The 24580-nt window shown below is 28.8% G+C and overlaps 1 protein-coding gene and 1 long non-coding RNA gene across 3 annotated transcripts; both read right to left on the bottom strand.

The window, feature by feature from the left end:
- Positions 1 to 129: 129 nt before the first annotated feature.
- LOC136989018 (uncharacterized) lies at positions 130 to 12681 on the bottom strand. Its single transcript, XR_010882849.1, has 3 exons — positions 12422 to 12681; positions 442 to 629; positions 130 to 245 (listed from the first exon to the last, which is right to left on the bottom strand). It is a non-coding gene; the product is annotated as an uncharacterized lncRNA (long non-coding RNA).
- Positions 12682 to 12791: 110 nt separating this feature from the next.
- LOC136989124 (fibrillin-2-like) lies at positions 12792 to 24524 on the bottom strand. Of its 2 annotated transcripts, none has more exons than XM_067287224.1 (31): positions 24291 to 24524; positions 24145 to 24213; positions 23873 to 24087; positions 23473 to 23530; positions 23348 to 23380; positions 23115 to 23198; positions 22692 to 22957; positions 22520 to 22577; positions 22398 to 22433; positions 22199 to 22285; positions 22045 to 22127; positions 21815 to 21973; positions 21432 to 21492; positions 19568 to 19834; positions 19374 to 19490; positions 18689 to 18814; positions 18495 to 18611; positions 18282 to 18413; positions 18035 to 18172; positions 17829 to 17966; positions 17612 to 17743; positions 17432 to 17526; positions 17290 to 17360; positions 17053 to 17210; positions 16787 to 16969; positions 14245 to 14382; positions 14099 to 14165; positions 13936 to 13991; positions 13758 to 13845; positions 13458 to 13512; positions 12792 to 13402 (listed from the first exon to the last, which is right to left on the bottom strand). In XM_067287224.1, the coding sequence occupies exons 1-30, from the start codon at positions 24364 to 24366 to the stop codon at positions 13458 to 13460; spliced, it is 3363 nt and encodes a 1120-aa protein (XP_067143325.1). In that variant the 5' UTR covers positions 24367 to 24524; the 3' UTR covers positions 12792 to 13402. The 2 variants fall into 2 exon arrangements, with proteins under 2 accessions (XP_067143325.1, XP_067143324.1); XM_067287223.1 differs by having other exon boundaries at positions 13467 to 13512.
- Between the last annotated feature and the right edge of the window lie 56 nt (positions 24525 to 24580).

The raw sequence follows: 24580 nt of genomic DNA, 5'->3' as shown, positions 1-24580 counted from the left end.
TATGTAATTTAACAAAGAGTAAAATACTGTTATGTTTGTATATTTATACAGTATATATTTTATATTAAAATCTGAGTAAACTTACTTTTTTTATCAATGTATATACACTTTTTTTCTGTAGCATCAATATTTTCCGGATCTTCTTTTAAATTATGAAATCTCCTATCAGTTTTATCTAACCAGATAAAATTTACGTCGGGATTTAATGAATTCAAACCTATCCAGTACTTTCCTTCACCGATCACCTTTTAGCAATTTAAATTCAAAAGTCAACTTGAAAATTAAAATATTCTTTACTTCTAAAGGAAATGAGCATGTAAAAGCATTGATAAATAGTGTAACATTGGTATTTACTCTCTTGAAAATGGTATTATTTTTATTTTACGGAATTACAAGTTTTATAATAAACTATTGAAAATATTATTATAAATATATACTTACATTTTTTATCTCGTCGTCTTCTTTACGTGAACTGATAGTGGCAAGTACAGCTGAATTTTTTTCACAAAAATCTTTCGCTTTATACCAAGTTGATGTAGAGTTGTGGATGTGGACACAAATCTTATCCAAGCATTTCCAATCTTCCTCGTTTTTTAAATTAAGTTTTGACTCAACTAATAAAAATAATGCTGGAAAATGATTAAACTTTTGATTAAATATAATATTATCTATTTCTATATGTTAAAGCAATAAATAAGTTTGTTATCAACTGAATTAATAGACTTTTCTGCTACAGAAATGTGTTGTATTTATGAATTCATTTACAAAAATTATTTCAAATTAAAGTTTTCTTGTCAACATAACTCAGATAGATCTGCAGAGATGCAAAGCTGCTTCTTCTTTATTGCTGAAAACTGCGGAAGATTGGAATTCCGATATACTGTTAATCCAAGAACCGTACCTGGTGAACAACAGTATTGTCCGGTTCGGGAAATGGAGGAAGTATCCTCCAAAAGACTATACAACCCGTATTACTACCGGTATTTTGGTACGTAACAAGAATCTTAACACTCAGTTTTGCCCTACTTGCAGTACTGAGAGGGTTACTACCATCCTGCTAACTTTCGATAATGGCGTCTTGTACCTCTCCTCTGCCTACTGCTCTCCTAATGATCAGCTCGAGAACCTTATCAATGATCTTGACAATATAAACAACTCTATTGGTCATCACCCATGGCTTATTGGGGTGATTTAAACGCCAAATCTACAATTTGGCACAGTCCGTTTGGTGACCCCAGAAGACACCTTGTAGAAGAATTTATGGCCAAAAACTTTCTTACTTCTAGGAACACCAGTAACCTTCCAACTTATTTCACTGATAGAGGCAGAAGTTGGGTAGACGTTTGTCTCGCCAATTCTTTTTCCCACCATTTAATTACCTTCTGTGAAACTTCTGACACCATTAATTACTGCCAGTGATCACCGGTATATCCGGTGGAATCTCCAGAATATCCGGACTAGCAACACTAACACTGAGGCTAAATACCACACAGATTGGCATCAGTTCCAAGATGTGTTCAGGGACATCTGGTTGAAGGCTAACCCTTATAAAGTGGACATCAATAAATTAGTGGACACCTAACTCCATTCTCCAAGCTTACCACAAGACAACCACTAGTACTGCTAGCAAAAAGAAGGGGGCGCCTTGGTGGAACAAGGACCTGGAGGTGTTAATTAATAAATGCGATGCAGGCGCTGATGAGTCTTCCTACTTCACCATCTATCCTATCTTACTTTTTCTTCACCTTCCGCCTTCCTCAACTCTTCTCATCTTTCCTATCCCCCTTTCACACCCAGGCAATACCTATGAGTAGTCCTGGATCTTCATCCCCTTTGTGCTACTGCTACTGCTGTGTGACAAATATCAATTTGTCAATCAAAAATTTTAATTTTGAATTTTTTTCTGATTGAAAACATTCGCTAAATCTGTAAGATTATTTATTTTTTAAGGTCTTAAAATACGTTAATATTAACCTATCCGGCATTGCTCACAGATCTGTAATTAGATAAAAATTTTGTTATTGCTAGAAAATGGCGTACTGTACTGTACAGTAAGTGCATTCAGTGATGACATCTTATACAAGTAAGTTTAAATTTTTAACGAATATAGCAACTCCCAATTAACCTCGTTTTGTTATAAAGTTATTGAGAAAACATACAAACACATCTGTAATCAATTACAATTATCGTTGTTGAATTTTCTTTATAAACAGTAAAATTGATTCTATGAGGTGTAAAATAAATGCTGCAGGTTGCAAACACTATCCAATTAGAATAATATTAACTGAATTTTATCAATTAACCTACAAAGAAATTAGTTTCGTTATAACTTACGTCGTTTTCGCTTAACGTCGCAGTTTTCAAGAACCAGTCAATAACAATAAGTAAGGATTAAATAATTAATTGATTTTTTGCCGCTAACTGCATAAAATAGATCTTAAAAAGAAAAAAACAACAAACCAGAATTTTTAAATGTTTGTGTGCGCCGAAGTATTAGACTTCGAATAACGATATTCAAAAAATGAAACGAATATGCTTTAATTAGAGTAGATGTAAAGATGGTTGAAAAAAGCATGATCGGATAATAAACAGAAAGGATGATTGGAAAAGAATGATGATAAACCGAAATCTCGTGAAACGTTACGTGCCAGATGGTTTTTCTGACGTGTCACTTTGGGCACACTTGCCATAGATTTGCCTTCTCTGTTGTAGACCATGAAGCTATAATAAAGGAGTGGCAGCCCTGAAATCAAGTGAAGCCAGTATATGTGCGCCCAGGACGGAAGTCGCCATCTCGAGCGTGTGAGAAACAGTAAGTTCGTTGCTTAAAGTTGTAATTCGACGAAGCATTTCTGCTTTTTATTTATTTATTGAAGTTTTTGATCAGGCCTGGCCAGCCGCGGGCCGCATGAGGCCCGTCACGTTAAATTGTGTGGCCCGCTAAGCGATATTATATATGTGTTAAAACTTTTGTTTCCCGTTATGTGTATACCAAAACAATTAAATAAATGAAAATTTGCATGTGTCATTGTTATAATGCGCAAGTATGAGTACGAACTCTTGGTATAACAGTAAAATCTTATTCATTTTGTATTTGTTTTACTTTTTTAAAGCATGTTTGCCTAAATTGTGGCCCACCATAATGTTACGCGTGATCAAAGTGGTCCGCGAAACAATTTGGGTTGGCCAGGCTTGTTTTTGATTAACTCGAAAGCTTTGTGCAAGTGTTACTCACCTCTACGTGCATTAGAAAAGCTTTAAAATTAACAATAGGAAATAAATTTTACAGTTAATAAAGATAATGTTTTTTAAACTTCTTTCATTTATCTGACGCGACACACTACTTGTAACCTAAATAAAATGCACCGAGAATTATATGTTTATTGTAGATGTAAATTTGCATCTTTACTTTTATTTGTTAAATACAGAACAATGATGAAAAGTGCTGCCTACAGAAACCACGACTTATCAAAACCCAACGTTTAACGTAAATTACCGGCTTCGGTAGGATTTCGGGAAAAACATTTATACATCATAAGATATTTTTGATGTTAATTTCGTCGTATAGCTGAAATTTTTCATCCTTGGCAATTTTTTACAACGGTACAAAAATTGGCTTATCTCAGCAACGGCTTATCTCAGCCAAAAAATTAGATATTATAAACAAAAAATCAGGGGCAACGAGTTGCGTAACTTTCCCGGCTATTAGATTTTGTTTGAAAAACGAGCGATTGTTTATTGTAACATCGTCACAATGCCGGACAGCAATTTTTAATCATATTTTAATTTATTTATCATAAAATATATGCTCTCCACCTCAGATTAGTAGTGGCTTGCCCCTGTATATCATACTTTTCCTTTAACAATAAAATCGTGCCGGTCATCTATCTAACACCTTTCGGGAAAAATTTTGAATTGAAATAGTATGACTTCCGGTTTGCATCAGAAGTTCTTATACAGTTAATCGGGGCCTTCTGGCCCATATCTGGTCTCATCTTCCTCTCGAGATTAAGGAAAGACAGACGGACGGACGGACGACAGTGGGAATTTATAACAAATTTTTTCAAGTTGCAGCTGAATAACGTTTACATTTTTAATTATAATGAACAAAATTATGTGTGATGCCACTGTTATGAGATTTCATCATAAAAATCTTTTTATATTATTAATTATTACAAAATGGTAAAACGCTTAATGTTGAGGTAGAAATGTTTCGTTTTAAAAAATGTAAAAGCAATTAACGAATAAAATCGTCATTAAGTCCGATTCCTCCCGAGATATGACAAGTGACTCCCCCCTCTATCTCCCCATCCTCTTGACCTTTAATCACTAAAATTTAATAGCATCAATCTCTCTTATATAGAAGCTATCACTATGCTAAATTTCGTTTCTTAATCATTATCCCATTTTAAGATATTAAACGAATAGATCAGCGGTCGCCAACCTTTCTGACCTGGCAGACCACTAAACTCACAATTTTGAATCCCGCGGACCACTGTCATGAATTTTTTTTAAACAATACAAACATCTATAGACTAATGATCACCAAAGTTTCATTTTACTTTATTAATGTTACAGTCAAAACCCGTTTTTAGTTAGAACGCGTTTTAACTAGTTGAAACTAGTTTATGCTGGATGTCTTTGTTAAAAATCGTTTTGTCTAGTTAATTTACTGCTGTACTGTACGTTTTTATTTTAGATAAAACTAGTTTTAACTTTTAACATTAGTTAAAACTAATTTTAGCTACATAAATATGTTTGGGGGAAATAAATAAAGTTATGTATAGTGATTCGGGGGAAGGTGCCTAACATTTTGCTTATGAAGGAAATTATAACGATAATTTGGGTTTTGTAGGCCTTTAACGAAAATATCATATTTTTGAACATGTTTTTCAAATAAAACTTTGGAGTATATGACAAATAATTGTATATTGTGCTTGCAATGACGACTTTTTTACTGTCTGGCATTTTAGGCATCTCACCCCAAGTATCCGGGTGAGATGCCAAATGCCATTAGGGTAAGATACCAAATATAATTGCATGAAATTAATTTTCAAATATCTTAACCAAATTTTATTTATTGCATATGTAGTACAAAGTACTTCATAGTAAGTATAACAGCGCAGTATAAGTATTGTTAAGTTTCCGCCCGTTCTAACGTGCTCTATAGCTTTTCAGTCCAAAAACCTTTTTGAGAAGTCCTTACATAATTTCTATGCATATCCTGCAATTAAAACGAGAAAACAAAAATTTATTAAAAATAGGCATATTGGAATTCAATTATCAAAAGATTTACCCCAAGAAAAATGTGGCATCTTTCCCATTTGTGGGGGAAAGATGTCTAGTGGAGTCACGTCTTCTAGCATGTCTGATCGGGATCGGCGGTAGCTCACAATGGAAACTTTAAAACCTTAACTACATCACACATTAATTGTTTTACGCAATTTTTAATAAATTCTATTTTAACTTTTCGTTTTAAAATGATTCTAGAAACATTTCACAACAAAAACTTCATTCTTATCTTGCTTTTATTCTTCTCAGATGTAGAAAATGAGGTAACGGTAGCCAACTACAGCTTTCCGCACTCAATATTGGCCCAACGATTCATCATACAAACACATGACAATATCTGACGTCACCGTTTGAAAATATCAAAAAGTAGGCATCTTCCCTGCTTACCATCTTACCCCGAATCACTCTATATGTTGCAGTCAAAACCAGTTTTTAGTTAGGACGCGTTTTAACTAGTTGAAACTAGTTTATACTGGATGTCTTTGTTAAAACCCGTTTTGTCTAGTTAAAATTAGAATTTGCTGCTAGTCAAAAATGAATTTAGCAGTAAATTTTAGTTTTAACTTGAATTTATGTCAAAAATGAACTTGACATAAAACTGTCTAGTTAAAACATGTCTAGTTAAAACTAGTTAAAACTAGTTTTAACTAGACAAAACGGGTTTTAACAAAGACATCCAGTATAATCTAGTTTCAACTAGTTAAAACGCGTTCTAACTAAAAACGGGTTTTGACTGTAACATTAATATGAAATTAACTCTAAATTCAATAATAAATTTTCCAAGGTATACAAACAAAAAGTTTGAGTCCTTTTTTCTATTTTCTTCCTTTATTCCAATCAGGAACCACTTTGCAGCTAGCGACATGAAGTCAAAAATCCGGATTGGAATAAAGGAAGAAAATAGAAAAAAGGACTCAAACTTTTTGTTTGTATACCTTGGAAAATTTATTATTGAATTTAAACTTCAATTCCTGAGTTCTGTACAAATATGAAATTAACTCGTTTAATTATAACAAATTACTGTGAAGTTTGTTGCTGCTTGTTTGAAATAAGTTTATGGATTCTTGGCTCTGACCCACGAAGGACGACAATTGTACTCACATTATTTATCGTTGATTATTTATTGATAACAGTCATTTCGTGTTTGGCTTTGGACTCGAATATAAAAAAAAAACCGCAATGAGATTTGCAAAAAATTCAAAGGATAAAAATTGGCACGATTCCAATTCTCTCCTTGTTATGCATACATAGGAAAGAAAGTAAAAATCGCGTTTGAAAAATATCCTTGGAAAGGGTAATTTCAAGGATATTTTTCAATATGATATAGTTCGGCCGAACTATTCGTTAGATATTGAAACACATTTAAGGTATCAAGAAAAACAAATATAAAGATTTGGAATTTCCAGATCCGTTAGACGAAAACGTCAGAAATAACATTTTTAAACAATTAAAAATTGGACCACACATTGATTTTGAGACATTTGGAATTTATCTTACTCAATCTACGTATACCTACATAAAAGAAGCTTTTATAGCATATAAAAGTTTGATTAGTCAATGATGCATCTAACATTTTCAAACATTGGGTCACTGAAAATATCTAGCAAGTTGTTTTTAATTGTATTCTTTAGTACAATATAAACAATTAAATGGTATAATAGTAAATTAAGCCAGCCTTAAAATATCCTTGTAACTGTAGTTCACTGATTTTAAATCGGAAACTTAGATCTTTATTAAAAAATCCCTTTCACTTTTCATTAAGGTAAACTGATATTTCCTCGGTTGAAATTTGCCTGTAATTATCCCGGTTGTATTAACAAACTGTAATAGTTTGTATTTTCTCTTGATTCTGTGAGGAAGCAATGATGGTACCCACTATGGATTGTTGGAATTATTGGATGGTTGCTTTATGAAACACTTCCTTTATAAACACTTCCTTATTTGATAATTCACTACAAAAATGTAAAAGGTACTGATCTTGATAGATATTAGTTGTAATATTCTGTTCGAACATTAAACATTTTTTAAGATTCCCTGTTGTTCGGATGTAACTAGCTTTTTTAAATTTTATATTTTCTTCTAATATGGTATTAATATAAAATGAAGTTTTAGCAGAATTATTTTGCAAATGCTGGTTCTTCAGTGCTTCTTTCCTCTGTGAATTAATTAGAAGATGGTTCAGTTATCTTTTGTTTTTTAATATTTTTAAAAGAATTATCTGGATTTCGTCTGTCATAACGATTGTAGCGTTCTATTTTCTCTTGATTCTGTGAGGAAGCAATGATAGTACCCACTATGGATTGTTGGAATTATTGGATGGTTGCTTTATGAAATTAACACAGTATAGATCTACTAGGCAATATACTGTTCCACGTTTATGTTTGATTGTAAATTTGCACTCATTATCTCAAAATATCATAAACAATATTTCTAGGTATACTCACATTTGCAACAACATCGATTAGCAACAATAGGAAGTTAGAAATCGGAAGTACTAATACTGTAATTTCTTTAGCTTCGCCATGTGTTGACAAGTTTATCGCTGAATACAGTCTATAAGTAAGTCAGCATCATTGTATTAAAGAAAATTTGATTTGTGTTTGATCGTTGAAATCGTACTGTGAAATCAAAGTATATTTCTTTGTGGGTTGTTAACTGGATCGAAAATCCAAGTGATCGTGTTTAAACTGTATATGTGAAGGTAACAAAAATGGATTTGTAGATGGATCTCTCCTACTTTTTGTATCAAATAACAGTCGTAATTATCATCAGAAAATGAACGGTTTCTGCTTCGAAGAATGGTTCGATACAATAAAACTCATCCCACATGGTTATGCTATTGTTATGAACAGTGCAAGTATCAGAGCGTTTGCTACTGTATAAGAATCTGCCTTCAAATTCGTGGCGAAAGGACAAATCTCGTAACACGAGAAAAGAATGTCGTGGCAGCCAGAACAATTGAAATAGGAAATGTTGAAGGTAAAAATAGAGAAGCTGAATTATTTGAGTTATCGTATCGATAATATGGCTAAAGTAGCAATATTATATCATCTTATACCACGCCATATCACGCAGAACTTAATCCGATTGAATTTGCTGATAGTTTATTGAAAAACAATAAACTTTCAAGCTGGATGGTGACAAACTCTTTTGAAGAGGATATAAATGCTATTTAGGGAATAAATATAATGTTGGCTTCGTTTGTCAAGTATGTTGAGAAAAAAACAGGAAGCATTTTTGAAATTGGACTTTTCTTCTGAAAACATCGTCGTTGTGGTTTCATTAATCATTAATATGACTGATACATCACAACGATGATTCTGAATACAATTGAACAGAATTAGAAGCCAATATTTAATCATTTTCTTCTTTGTAGCATGGCCAGTTTCCTGAACGTTGTCTTGTTATAACACTAGAGAACTCTCCTCCTTGCTTCATCTACTAGTATTCCCGTCCATTCACAAATTTTATCAATCCATAACATCCTTGATCTTCCACGTTGCCTTTTCCTCAGAGGTATAAATTATTACAGAACATCATAATTAGGTAAACTGTAATAATTTATACCTGCTTCCTCTGATTTCATGTCCAAAATATGATATTTTACGAGATTTTATATAGCTTAACAATTCTCTGTGAGTCTGCTTTCTGGAATTCTATCTTATTTGTAATACGGTTGGTCCAACTTATTTTTAGCATCCTCGAAATCCACATTTCAAACGCTTCTAATTGTTTAATACAAATATACTTTATTACACTTACATAGACTATTATTATAATGAAAGGGTTATCACATACATGCTAAGTGTACGGTTTTAACATTTTGATTGTTAATAATTTATAATTTTAACGTTTTTGTAAGTGTGAGTCTTGTAATAAATTCTATAAGATAATTTTTGCTTTATATTTTATGAATGTTGTTCACCTAACTAAAGAGGGCCATTAACAGGGGCCGAAATGCATTTTAGGAATATATAAGTCATAAATAGTTTTATGTGTGTGTAAAACCCTTTCATTGTAATAATATTTTACGTATATTAAAGTAAATTTATAAATCAAGTATATTTATATTAAATATCTTTAAAAAAAGAATTAAAGGCTTAGATTCTAACTTTTTTCTTTTACCATTTTAGCCTTCAGGGTCCCTGCTTCTACCCCATATAATAAAACTGGCCAAACAAAATATCGTACAGTTTTTTTGCCTAATGTTTAAAGTAAGGTCATTATCGCAAAGATCTTTCATTTTTGTAAACGTCTTCCTTGTCATTTCGATGCGTATTTTAATTTCTTTGTTTTAATCTAAGTCTTCTCTTATTATTGTTCCTAGGTTTTTGTATGCATCCACCTTTTCAAGTTCTATCCCATCAATTAGTTCTTGGATGTTGTTATTTAATCCCTTGCTGATTATCATGTATTTTGTTTCTCCAATATTCATTTTGATTCCAAACTCCCTACCAGTCTCACAAACTGAATTAAATACCTCCTGTAAGTCATCTAGAGTGTTTGTCATAAGTACCGTATCAACATATTTTATATTGTTTATTATAACTCCATTAATTTTATTGCTTTCTTGAAAATATGGTCTGAATATACATTGAAGAGTAGAGGTAATAAAATACACCCTTATCGTACTCCTCGTTTTATCTCTACTTCGTTCAGTGATGTCTCATAATTTACAATTACAGCCGTTTGGTTCCAGTAAAGGTATTTTTACTATACGCAAACCTTGTTTTTGAAGTATCTGTAGTAATTTTGTATGATTAACTCTGTCAAAAGCCTGTTTAAAATCAACGAAACAGAAATATGTATCCTGTTAGTAGATGTAGTTCTTTTGTAGAAGAATGTTCGTACAACATATTGCTTCTCTAGTTCCTGGATCTTTGCGAAATCCGAACTGAGTCCTGTCTAGATTTTGATAATCCTTTATTGAATTAATATTGCCAAATGATTAAAAATTTAATTTATTATGTCTTTATAAATAGTATTTAAATTAAATACTGTTAGTCTAATACTAAATAGTACGTAAATAATATATTATTTTAAAGTTCGTACAATTGTAAGTCAATACAATATAATTATAGTTATAATCCCATGTAAATAAATCAACTAACCCGTTACAAAGCTATACAACCACCAAAGCCGAATTATCGGGCTAGCGTCGACTATAACAAATAAATAATTAATAAGACAATTTAGCACTAGAGCTTGGCGTTAGGCGCTATCTCTTACTAAATTTAATACAGTAATTATAATTTAATTAAATTTAGTAAGAGATGGCGCCTAACGCCAAGCTCTAGTGCCAAATTGTCTTATTAATTATTTATTTGTTATAGTCGACTCTAGCCCGATAATTCGGCTTTGGTGGTTGTATATAATCCCATGCTTTGTAAGCTTTGTTGCTTAACTAGATCGGTGGAGTGATACATTTTTAAAATCCAGCACGTAGGCCCTATTCATATTCTGGGAAATACATAGCTATTGTATAACAATCATATAGCCCACATTAATTAAATAAAAAAATAAGACTCAACAAACTCAAGGTGAGATAAACAAAAATTACAATTGTTACCAGTAACAATAATCTTTTACTGATAATTGTCATAAATCACAAATTGAATCATATTGTTTTATTTTATGATTAAGTTATCTCGATTTTTCTGAAAAACTACTTAAGAAAATTTATCACTTGTCCAAAAATAATACTTTTGAAAAAAGAACCAAAGATAAAATATTTCGTAAAACATATTAGGCCTATATTCGATTTTGTCTTAGGTTGGTCTAACGTGTTAATGTGCTGAAAATTCCATAAAAAATATAAATTTTGGATATTGAGATAATTACAAAACAATTTTTATAATAATAATTTTAGAATAAACACAACATGTCGAAAATAGCGTTTCGTACTTTTCTTTATCTTTGATATTAATGAATAACTTTTAACTACTGTAGGCCTATATCTTTCTCACTTGTCAGATTCATTAGTCAGCAGCTGCTTTCTAACTGTCATTTGTTAATAATTAGAATTAATACATAGGCTATATATATATAGGCCTATATTAAATAGTTAAATAGTTAAAGAATAGTAAATCGAGAAATAGTGTTCGATTAGTGATTCGATTATCAACAGTAGCTCGTAGTATTAGCATGAGCTACTCGTGCTAAAATTATGTCAATCAATCAGAGCTTTATAGCGCTTAAATTTAGTTAATATAATCATGTAATTGCAACTTTATAAGAGTTATAAAATTACTTTCTAAAAATTATAAAATTAAAATTGATATATAAAATTTAGTATTAATTTTTATAAAAATTCCTACCGGTGGTCAAATGAATTAAACCGCCGAAAACTGGTGGTTGGTCGTGTGTTTGCGCCCGACCAACGGACTAGCCGTGTAAAGTTTTCCGAGTTTTCTTTACGTGTTAGCACTTAATAGAATTAGACTCCTAATATAAAGGGAAAGGTGCGTTCTTCCCGGGAAGCATCTCTCTCTTGGTAGATTGCCCATGTGTCGCGTTTTCTTCGAGTCAATCCTTATAGAAATTAAAATTTAGTGATAAAATACTTTCCAAAATATTTTTCAGCTGTGCTTTGAGATTCAATACATCTGTTTTGTTTTATTTATTATCTAATGAAAAGAAGCAAAATACCCGTTTCTTTAAAAGTTTACTTTATTGCGTGATTTAAAATAATCATCTAACAATTACCTGTGTGTAAATTATGGTAAAGAAAACCTTTTTATATCATTTATTTTATTTCTGAATGAAAAAATATGTATTGATAATACTTCTGATGATATTTAAGTGTATATAACTTTAATAGCAATATTCCGTTTTTAGTTGTGTTCTCGGAGTTTCGTACAGTACAGTACAGTACCTATTATTCAGTCAATTAATTCTGGTGAAACTTTAATTAAATTATTTACAAAATATTGAAAACTCTACTGCGAAATAATTTATAGTCACAACTGAATCAATGTCAGATATTCTCTTAAATTGCTAGTATGTTAATTAACTAGTATTGTTAACCATGCAGAAAATTTACCCGATTGATAATTAAGTTAACTAATTTATATAATTAAAACTATAAACAAATTTATAATAGTTATATTAATACGAGAAACAGACTCACATGTTAATAATGCTAGTCTTGTATTAAAGTTCATTTTAACAATTATCTGTTTCCTTTAATTGGCCTTATTAAATTCTTTACCAAAGTAGATTAATTCACATTATCCGAATTATCGAAACAGTTCCACCCCTGTTAACTGAATGATATCATTTTATCATTAATAGAGTATTCACGACACATCAATGATGTTTAACTTGCCTGATAGATAACTCTCCTATCGCCATGAAAATTGAACAATGTGATTGAAATGCTATCTATCGTCAAAACAAAGCATTAATTTTATTATAAGAATTATATAATAATTTATCTATTTGAATATATTGAACGAAAAATTTCAACGAAAGTTAATAGAGGTGATTTATTGAAGTGTTCGACTTAATACAGAATGACTAAATTTTTTCATGCAGATACGATTCGTGATTAAAATAGTTTTAAATTTTACGCTTTATGTCGGAATTTTTTAAGATTTTTAGTACTTATTGCTTATTTAAAGGTTCCTCTAGCAATAAATCTGTAGCGATCTTCCATACATAGCGTATGTATATATAGAAGATCGCTATAGTTTCCAATAATATATAAATATTATAATTTCCAGTAATATATAATATATACATATTATTGGAAATTCAATAATAAATATGTATGGATGATTGCTATAGATTATGGGTTTCCATTACAGAAATCCATCACAGAAGCAAGCATCATGGTGAAATCTATTCGATATGATTACCTCTCACCGTAATAACCGTTGAAACTTCGTATTATATTGTTATCATCAATATTGTACCTAATAAAATTTTATTAATTAAATTATGAATCAATAGTATATTCAAAATATAATTATATTACATATAGTCTTCACGTAATTACATAAAAGTTCATTATAAATTTTCTCTTCTTAATTTCAACATAAACTATATAAGTTGATACATGTTGGAATTTAACATTTCAATCTGCAAATCCTTCATTGCATATTCCTCTCTGAAACAAAATAAGCTTTATCAATAAAACGCAATAGTTTCTGATTTTGTAACACCTAAATTACCATTTGAATAATTTGAGCAGACTTTTTCTCCAATTTCTTCTTTGCCCTACAAAATTTAATGTTTTAAATTCAACATTGAGTAAGTTTAAATGAAAATTAAGTATAGCAGTAAATAAGAGAAAGACTTTTATTAGCGTAAAGTACGCTGCAAATGAGTTAGAGGTGCAAACATTTGAGCTCCTTCTAAGCTTTAGATCATACATTTAGTGTAATTGTAACGTTTAATTTACTTATTTATTTTAAATCGTTATTCAAAATTCACTTGAAAGTAGAAAATTATTATGAAATTACCTCGTACATAACACATAAGCAATTATAAACGTCAATACTAGAGCACCACTGAGAGTTGATACGATTATAATTAAATTATTATTCAAACCTATATAAAAAATTTAAAAATATATAGCCTAAGTTAATTTATTATATTTAGAATTTGTATTTTTATATTCAAAACATGAAAAATAAATACGTTTAAAATTTGTATCTTCCTCGTCGCATAAAATTCCCGTATATCCGGCATCACATCTGTAAACATGTAATTTGTTATTATATTAATTTGTGATAAATATTTATAATAAAAGAGAATATAACCGATTATGTTCTTCATTTTACTTTTAAAATTTATAACTTACTTGCATTTAAATTCACCGGCTATTTTTATACATTGCCCGTGTTCACAAGGATTAGGATCACATACAGCTGAAATATATTATATAAAAAATATTTTTATTTGAAAATAAATACAGCATTTTATAGGAAATAGAAAAAGTTTGCTTACGAATACATTCTTCGTGCACATGTTCATGCTGAAGTTTTACTCTGTATCCCTCTATACATTGACATTGATAACTTCCCATAGTATTTATACAATTGCTGTTTTTTGGGCATGGATTTCTATTGCTGCATTCGTCTATATCTTTAGAATAAAATTTAAAAATTATAAACATGTATATATTATAATATAAAATAAATAAATATTAATCATTACATAAATATATTATAGGTCTACAGTCGATCATTCAATAATGGTTGCTTCCAAACAATGGCCATTTTTATGTTATGTGTCCGTTTTTTCGGAGATTTAACTGTATATATACTGTATCTTACGTTATTTATAGAATATTTCGAACTAAAAGAATAATTATCACAAAACAGCAATTCTCTGATTATTCAAAAGATTTCTATATTCTTCTATGTTTTTCGGAATATATAAAATTTAAACAGTTAAAAAACCTATTAATTTGAATTAATAATAAATAATTTTTAATTTGATAAATAACCGAAATACATATCAGTAATTCTGTTCGTCACTACCGAATTTCGCAATGACAAAAGTATGATTAACTTATTAAATAGATGTTTTGATTGAATTTGATATACATATTTATGTAATTTATGGTATTTTATATTCCTAGTAATTCATGGAACTAATAATTTCTTATATAGACAAATAGAATTTGTGCAAAATTTTTCATAAATATTAGTTCATATATATCATTCATAAATAAGTTTTTAATTGTCGAATTTAAAGTGAAACTTTTGAACAAAATTAGGTGCCTGAAGTCATCAAAATCAATCATTCAATTGTTAAATATCCTATTTGATTTATTGTGGATTTAATAGTATAACTAGCAAAGTAAGAATAAAAACATTGACCGTGCAAATACATTGGAGGTTTGATATAAAGCGCTTCGATACAACGCGATTAGCCTGTGGATCCCGATTTATCGTCCAGCCTCTTCGGATTCCGCTGCTTTTGTTTCGCCTTATTATAGGCTAATTAGTTTAAATTGACAGTTAGCAACACAGTTCAACTCAATTGCTCAAATTGCTATATTTTGCCTGTAGTGTACTCGCCGTTGTTTAAACACAACTTAGTCCTTTGGCATCTCGAAAGAAAAAAGTAACAACAAAATATACAGTAGAAGATTGTCTGAATAGATTGATAAACACTGGCCGAAAGTATTTTTCCTTAAAATACATTACAGGTAGAAATTTTTGGACCTCAACGACCGGGTTATACCGAATTACCACTGCGTATCTGTAAATCAACCTAATTTTAACTTTGAGTCTTTTTTATCATAATTTGGAATAATTTACTTGCTTAAATATATTTATCCATTAATTTTATGTGACATTAAGATATTTTTCCATATCTTAATTCTGTAATTATGGGAAAATTGGTTACAAAACAATGAAGTCTTAATAATGGACTCAATGGATAATAATGTAATATTTTAAAACATGAGTTTTCGATTTTGTCACTCTGATTTTTAATATTAGACTGATAAGTAAATTTTATTTTTAATTTTAGAGGAATCAGGATTAAGGTAACAGACAAATTAAAACATATTTATATTTAGCTATCTCATGGTTATAGAAATGCTTTTATGAAAAGTTGTATTTATTTTTCGGTTATTTATTTATAGACATATATAAACTCTGGAACTAGCAGACAATGAACATTTTGAATGAAGCAGTTATCTTTAAATGAATTTTTTAAAGAGAATTATAAACATATTTGTAGTATTATTCAAAAAACACTAATTCACCTCTATAAAAAAAAGTCTTCTATAAGAGTAAATTAGTGTTTTTGAAAATACAATGAACCTGAGAACATTTCTTCCATTAAAAAAATAATAGCATAAAAGCAATTACAAAACATGAAGATATTTCCTAGGAGAAGAATTTTTAAACTTTGTTTAAGAAATCCGAACAAATCATAATTTTGTATCTATTTATATATTAATATGACTTAAAAGAATAAACCGATTCGTTGTATTTTCGCCCTTTACTGATTCGTCATTTATAAAAAGTTTACTAGAAAAGCGCATTTTTTACAATATTCTGCAAGATAAAGTAAGAATCAGTGTAAATAAATTTGGTTGATTGATTAAATCACTATCACCTTTTTCTTATATGTCTAAATAATATATACAATATATATATTTCGTCTGTAGTCTGTATATACTGTATATATATATACAGGCTATAGCTGAATGAATAATCCAGTTGTAATATTTTCAGAATTTAATAAAAATTATTATGTAAGCATTTAATAACATTTTATATAAGTACTAATAAATCAATCATTCGAACAAAACAAGAAATAAATAAAAATCGTGCATTACGTTTCATTACATTTTCCTTCACCATACGCCGTTATTAAATATTATTCTATATTTTAATTTTCTGTAAAAAATTATATCGTCTTTTGTTTTTGACATTATTTATTTTCCAAAGTCTAAATTAGTAATAAAACCCAAATTTGTTTATCGGTCAGAATTATATTTTTTTAAAATAGAGATGGCGCCACATACCTTTACACTGTTCAACAGCAACAGACATCGAATTATCCGGATAATATATGTTATATACTTCATAACCGGTCTGGCATTTACATGTAAATCCTACTTCGGGGATGACCTTATTCCGACAATAAGTTTGTTCCGAGCAATAATAATTAGAAACGTCTCTGCAGAAGTCGATAGGCTTGAAAATAACTTGAAAAATAAACATTTTGTAAATTATTATTAATAATATTCTTATAATTACACAGTATTAAACTAAATAAAGGAAATTTTACTCGTTTCCAGTTTATATCTATTAATTAACAGTCGTGGTGGAAGTATACAATATTCAGTATCATCTATACATATCACGTTATTTTTTATCAAATTTATTTGCCTTTCCGCTTCTTCGTTAAAAAATAAATTAACTTTGCATATAAAATCCACCTTTTCTCTATAAGAAATTACAAAAAGATTAAAAATCTAACATACAAAAAAATTTAATTTAATTTTAATTTTTTTTTTCCTCTCACTCTAAACATTCCAAAATGGCCGAAGCACGGTAATCGACTTTCACTGCTGATTTCTCAAAAGTCTGGATCATCTTTGGATTCAAATGCATCATTTTATATAAATGAATAAATAGTAAATGTATATAAATTAAGAAAACCTTACAGATTCATGAATTATATTCTCTAAATATGATAAAGAAAAATGTTTTTTCAAGAACTTTTTGGCGACAGCAAGAATTCCAGAATAAGTAAATGGTGCTAAAAATAGATAAATTATAATATTTGAATAATCTTCAAGAAAATATATTTTTATATGAATAAAAAACAAAAAATATTTCCTCACATATGGAGCACTTTCCATTGATGAAACTCATATAGGGACCACAAACACAGATCGGTCTATTTTCTAGATTTAAATCAACGTGTGCTGTTTGTGCCAGACATTTCGTTATATATTTTCCTATTTGAGTAATGTCTAAAAATTTGTAAAAACGTATCTTCTCATTAAATTATTTATGATATAAATATAAAATACTTTATTTTTATCAAAATAGGTCTACTTGTACAAATTCCATTTTCGTTTTCTTCGGTGCCAGGTTGGCAAAAACATCTATAAGATTTGTCTCTAACTTCACATTTCGCATTGTTCTTTTTGCAGTATAAATATCCCTCTTCATTTTCTTTGCACCAATCTCTTACTGTAATTAATAAAATTATATTATGTATTTGTATATTTTAAAATATTTATTAATAAGTTAAAACTTACAAGCGCAAGTTACCCCATCTTCGGAAAGTTTGTATTCTCCTTCGCATAAACATTTGTATATATTTTTCGCATCCTTAACGCATTTCCCTGATGGGCAAAGATTCTTTGCTACACTACCGTTATTGAAGGAACAGTAATCTGCACCGAGCAAAAACAATCATTTAAGGAAAATAACAATCCTTCAAAGTTTCCAAATAATCATTCTCACTACCGGAAAACTTTATAAATGTGCTGAAAATCGACCTACCGATGCATTTTCCGTCTTCATAAACATAACCATTTTTACATATACAAGAGGTAATATTTGTAGAAAGATTCATAACACAGATACCGTTTTCATACTCAGTATCGTTGTTCAGCATCCATCTGTCTGAAATAGCTAGTAGCAACATTTATTCCGTATAGTCTATATAATATATAATAACTATTAATATATTCATGCGTCATTATCAGTACTCACCACATGTTGAATTGTTTACTAATTCAAACCCATTACCACAGGAACATTGGTAATGATCATTGATTACTAAACATTGTTGTTCGCATTGATTGAATGATGGAAAATTACACATATTATCTAAAATTAAGTAATTTATTGTATAGCGATTACAATTATCTATTTTAGTTAAAGTTAAGATTTCTGTTTCGACTTACTTTCACACTTTTTATTTCTATAAACAAAACCCGAATCGCAATAACATTTGTACTCTTCTGGTCGATCTTCGTCTCCGGGGAGGCATTTTGCTTCACCGCAAACCTTTCTAAGGCAGTAATTAATAGCTAGAATAATAATTTTTGAATGAGAATATCGTAAAATAACTAATTTCATAATAATCTAAATGAAAGTGTCTTTAATTTAGCGTATTTTCTTGGCCGATTTTAGTTGATAACTCATTTTAGTAAACTTAGGACTATAACATTCATTTATTTGAGCATATAACATAAAAGAATATTAATATATAATAATAATTTATTTAAGAATATAAATATTCTTAATTTATTTAAGAATGTAGAACTGCGATCCACTTGTATTCTTGAATGTTAAAATATTTACATAGGTTTATAAATGATGATATAATTTTATAAATCATTTATAATAAGCTAAATTAAGATATTATTAATATTTGCAAACTAATTTAATATCTTAAATTTTCTCATATTTATAAACATAACTTGATCAATTATCAAATTTCTATCAGTTAAATTCTCTCATTCAGAAGGAAGTGTAGTTTAAAGTTTCATATTAAAACTTATAAATGGATTTAAAACTAATTGTTCATTGTGTTTACAAGTTAATTATTTTATAAACAATTAAATTATTTGAATTAGGCTTACTTACGTTTACAAAATAACCTATTTTCTATTATTTCTGATTCGTAATGTTTTTTACAGAAGCACGAATTATTTTTACATATTGCATGCGATCCACATTCGTTTAATTCGCATAGATCTAAATCTATAGAGAAAAAATATATTATTACGTTTGCGCCGATCATAAATAAGATTTATAATTTAATAAATCTCAAGGCCTACCTATACAACCCTCATCTATGTTAAAATATTGTAATTTTTCATGACAGGCGCAGGTAAAGGTGTCCGCATCTATCACATTCTTACATGACGCATTTCTTTCTCGACAAAAGTCATAACCGCTGATATTTTGATAGTTTATAGAACACCAATCAATTAATTCACACGTTACCCCGATATATCCAAAATCGCATTGGCATTCAAAGTTCGTTTCATTATTCACGATGCATTTTCCGTTTCGACAGGGATCGAGATGGCAAGGATCGTTTACTATTACGTGAAAAATAAATATATACTGTTCATCACTTTATTCATTATTTATATCAATTTGTTTTTTTAAGATCTAAGTTTGTTTTATTTTTATATCTTATGCAATTTGAGTACAGTACCATCGAGCCTCGCAGGGCGCTTGACTCGATAGGATTAAGAAACAAAAATAAAAAAAATGAATGCTCTTAAAGTTATTAATATATTTAGCTTATAATGTGCTTTTAGCTTTACTCCTTTACGTGCAATAAAAATTTTAATAGAAAATAGGCAAATATAAAATTTTGACTTATAAACATTAACAATTATACAGTAATATCCTAGTTAGGCTTGAGCGTTAACAGTCTATTTGTAATGTTAAATCTTCTTTTAAATTTTTTTCCCCTGTTATAACTGTAAATTGTGCATTTTAAAGTAGGCATATGTTCATGGTAGATCGAAATACTCAATCGGATTCTCATTTTTTAAACATATCTCAATGGCGTTTATACGATTTAATGGCCTAAATATTTATTTTCTATCGATTCTAAATTCTCTTATACAAACATTAATACAGATCAGTGGAATAAAGAGAAAATGAGAAAAGAAAACGAGGCTTAATATAAAAATAAATAAAGAAGCGCGATAAAATTGAATAAGACATTGAATTCTTTTAAATAGAATTAAAATTGTGACTTGTGGAAAAATATTCCATTTTAATTCGCCGAAATAAATTATATAAATATCATTTACGATAGGTCTTCTACTGATATTTACCATTATTGTCATTGAAGTTTGTAAAAAGGATTCGCAATTTACTTGTAAAATTTGGCTTCTTACCATGGCATTGAAGCAAGAGAGAATTGTTAAATTAGATTGTGTCATTTTTAATTTATAACTTTTTAATTATATGAAGTAATTTAATTTAAAATAATGAAACTTACTAAACGAATGAAACGTAAACTTTACTAACAATTTAAATTTCGAAAGATAAATACGTTTTAATTTAGATACAGCATATGAAAATTTTATTTTCATTTCTCTGACGTATAAAATTGTAAACTTTCACAATATTCCACTTTAAATCATGTAGGTATTTTATTAAGGGGGCAGTTTATTTAGGACTAACTTATATACATGTTTCTTTAAATATAGGGCAGATATTTTCAACTTTTATGATCACCTCTTATCTCGGACGAATATATTTTATAACATGCTATAAATCATCACGTTATAGCCTTACACTTGAAAGATTAGTTGCATATTAGTTAATAACCGTGAAAAGCATGAAAATTGTATCGAATATTTAAAAAGGTATCGCGATATTTCGTCATTGATCACGTGTCAAAATTTAGCATAAAATTTCATTATTTTATTGAATTAGTAAAGATTCAAATGTAAAAATAGCATTTTATAAACTAGAATGGTTTTCTTCTAATCTATATAATATGTTAATTAACGATTTTGTATAATGTGCAAGTTTTTTGACCGTTAAATTATTAAAGTATCATTAGCAATTTATTTAACTCGTGTACTGTACAGCAATTATTGGTTTACAAGAATCTTATTCAATAATTGCAACAAAATGGTTAAAAGAGAAAAATCGAAGCGATTAAATTACCTGATAATTGAGTAAGATGCAGTTGAGTATCTTCACCATTCACAGTTCCTTTAATCGAGATCTTGGATCAAGATAAACAAAAGTATTAAAATCTAGCTGCAATTTTAATGCTTATCTGCTCTTTAATTACTTTATAAAATTTATGTTTACATGCATTCCATCCGAAAGATTATTAAATAAAATTTATTTAATATTTGTATCTAGAATAAGAAATTTGTTATACTCTATCATTAAATATTCTTTCATAATTTTCAGATAGTAATCCTATTAAATATGAAAGTACTTAATTAATTTGTTTAATATGCAAAGCGAAACACGCAATATATTCTTTTCATCTAGATACAAATCATCTTTAGTATTAAAATAGGGCGCATTCAACTTACGTAAAAATCTTTTTCAATTGAAAAGGGGATAGTCAAAATTTCCCATTCAGAATTAACTACAATCAGTCTTTTCAATATGCGTTTTTGGTTATTTTCCTTCTTCAAATAAATTGCTATTTTCGTTTCGCCTCTTCCTCTTTTCCTATATTTCATACGGACCTAAAAATTGTTGTTTGTCAGACATTGAATTAGTAATAATTATCATGAATAAGGAAACAATCCGAACTCACAAAATTTTCTTTTTTAGGCACCATCCACCAACTTCTAAACACAGCTTGTTTATCCTCGCTACTTAAGTATAGATACCATCCTTCTGTATAAAAGGTTATATACATTTTTAAATTATTCCGTTCGATATTTTACAGATGAATATCATCAGTTTACCATCTGAATCGTGATGATGCCATCCCGAGTCCGTCTCCAGGATCCAATTGACATTAGAAAAATTCAAAGCAGATTGAATTTTATATGCTGAAAATCAATAATGAAGTTAATTTTCTATTAATAACTTGTAAAAATTTCTAACATATCATTTTTAATGTATATTTTTTAAGCGAAATAAATTAAAAAATAAATTTCATACCGTAACTCATAGATGGTAAATATTCTTTTGTGTTACCTATAAATTGAGAATTTATTAATTTTAAAAAATATTTGAGTATGCAGAATTTAAAAACAAAAATTAAAATATGTCTGTGTAATTACAATGAAGTGATGATAAAGCAATTAACGTGTCTTCGTCAGTATTAGCTTGAATAATTATCTAAAAGAAATAAACCAAATTTCTAAAAAAATACTGCAGTAATTGCAGTATTTTTATAATTAAGCATGTAATTAGCAATTAAGAATAATAATAATAATATATTTATTTATTTACTGAATAATCGAGATAAGGCCTTAAATATGACTCTGTATTTATGAGTAAATTTTTCCATACGGGTTCGAAAGTTTCATCTTTCCAAATTTCAATAATTTTGCCATTTTCTAGTTGATAAAACAAAACTAATTCAGCTTTCTTATCGCTACGTCCATTAACATAATAAGTAATATTTAATTCTTGTTCTTTTTCTCTTTCGTTTCTTAAATTTAGAACTTCGTGTCTTCCTCTTGTGTTTGTGAATGCTTCAACTCTCGTATCATTTCCTAAATTTAATCGGTGAAAATTTAAATATTTTAACAACATTTTATATTGTTTTAAGCGATAAAAAGAGCTTAAATGATAAAGAAAATAATTGAATGTTTTCCACTTTTCTCCTAACAATACTATCATAAATATTCTTTACAACCAGAAAGATATTACCGAGAACGAAATAAGGATGATAAATATTCCTCCGGAAGCCTTCATATTTCCACAGACTACAACCGTTGAAGCTCGCACATAAAACTAAAAATATTTTAAAGCATTTTGAGGTGATATTAATGCTATTTTATATATATATATATATATATATATATATATTTAATGATACATAATTTAGTCTATAATGTAAGCATTGCTCTATAGAAAATTTTAATTGAAATAAATCAACTTACATTCGGTTATATTTTCGTTGCTGTTGATTTTTACTGAAAAAAAAGAATGTAAGAAGAAGAGTTAGAGTTGTTGGTTTTCGTGTCTTAATAAACCGAAACTCATAAGAAAGTAAATGCCTACATACTTTGTAATTCCGTCAAAGCGAACACACCTTCATCATCTAAATGTGCAATAATTAAAATCTGCAATAAGAATGCGAATTAAAAATTTTAATTGAATTATTTAAATAATATAAACTTATTTTAATATACTAAAAGAAATAAAAAATTAAGTTAATTTGCTAGAAAATTAAAAAAATGAATGACATAAATCAAGGCATGTGGAGAGATGCTTGTGACTCGACTGAAAGAAATCGAGTCAGGTTTGTTAAGAAAAACTTTCAAAATAATACTGCGATAATTAATATAAATCTCATTTTCTGGCTTATTAAAAGATATTTTTAATTACTTTACTTACTATTTTTTTAGAATATAGAACTATTATATATTAAAAGTCGGTCATTACAATTAAATAGAAATATCTACCTGACTGGATGCTGTTAAATTTTTGAATTGTTCATCATACGAAGACCATTTTTCCTGCTCAATATTGTGTAACAGATACTCCTCACTTTCAATAACTACACTTACATTCCCGTGTTTTATCCAATAATTGAAACCTAACTGTATTGATGATGCGAATTTTTCCAATACGTAACTGACAGAATATCTTCCATTATTTACCGCATATCTATAAAGTACTATAGGGAACATAATTTAATAATATAAATATAATATAATAATCACTTTTTCCTCACCTTTTTCACTCGGCAGTTGCGTTGTAACTAATCCAACTTGCTTTTGCCAAGAACACGAGCTCTCATTCGCTAAAAATATGAATAATTTCTATAATAAGATTACTATTTTAGTATGTTCTGACACGACTAACTCCGACTCTACTTACTTTCTGAACGACCAAAACAAACTCGACAACTGCGAATTAAAATCAATAAGAACGTAACATAAAGCAGTATTTTCATCTCAACACAGTATTGTTCTTCTAGTCACGGCGTTGGAAATCAACTAATTTTATTAAAAAGGGATGTATACGACCATAAAACTAGATAAAACAGTCGTTATCTTATCTTATTTAAGAATTATTACATTTCTCTTTAAGCTTAAATAGGATTATGGCGAATAAATTACTAAAACTTTTGTTCTGAACATTAATTTTAAATATTAATATTTGTAATT

This window comes from Centruroides vittatus, unplaced genomic scaffold (genome assembly GCF_030686945.1).
Source record: "Centruroides vittatus isolate TY-2023 unplaced genomic scaffold, ASM3068694v2 scaffold_435, whole genome shotgun sequence".
NCBI classification, from domain to species: domain Eukaryota; kingdom Metazoa; phylum Arthropoda; class Arachnida; order Scorpiones; family Buthidae; genus Centruroides; species Centruroides vittatus.
Note: the sequence above shows the minus strand (reverse complement) of the source record. Positions and strands in the feature narration are given on the sequence as shown.

What these genes read in the sequence shown, in the direction of transcription:
- LOC136989124 (XM_067287223.1), bottom strand. Translation starts at nt 24,366, where the DNA reads ATGAAAATACTGCTTTATGTTACGTTCTTATTGATTTTAATTCGCAGT. An exon ending in GCATCATCACGATTCAGATG is followed by an intron (nt 22,128 to 22,198) that starts GTAAACTGATGA and finishes CCTTTTATACAG; the next exon opens with AAGGATGGTATCTATACTTA. An exon ending in AGTAAACAATTCAACATGTG is followed by an intron (nt 18,414 to 18,494) that starts GTGAGTACTGAT and finishes TGTTGCTACTAG; the next exon opens with CTATTTCAGACAGATGGATG.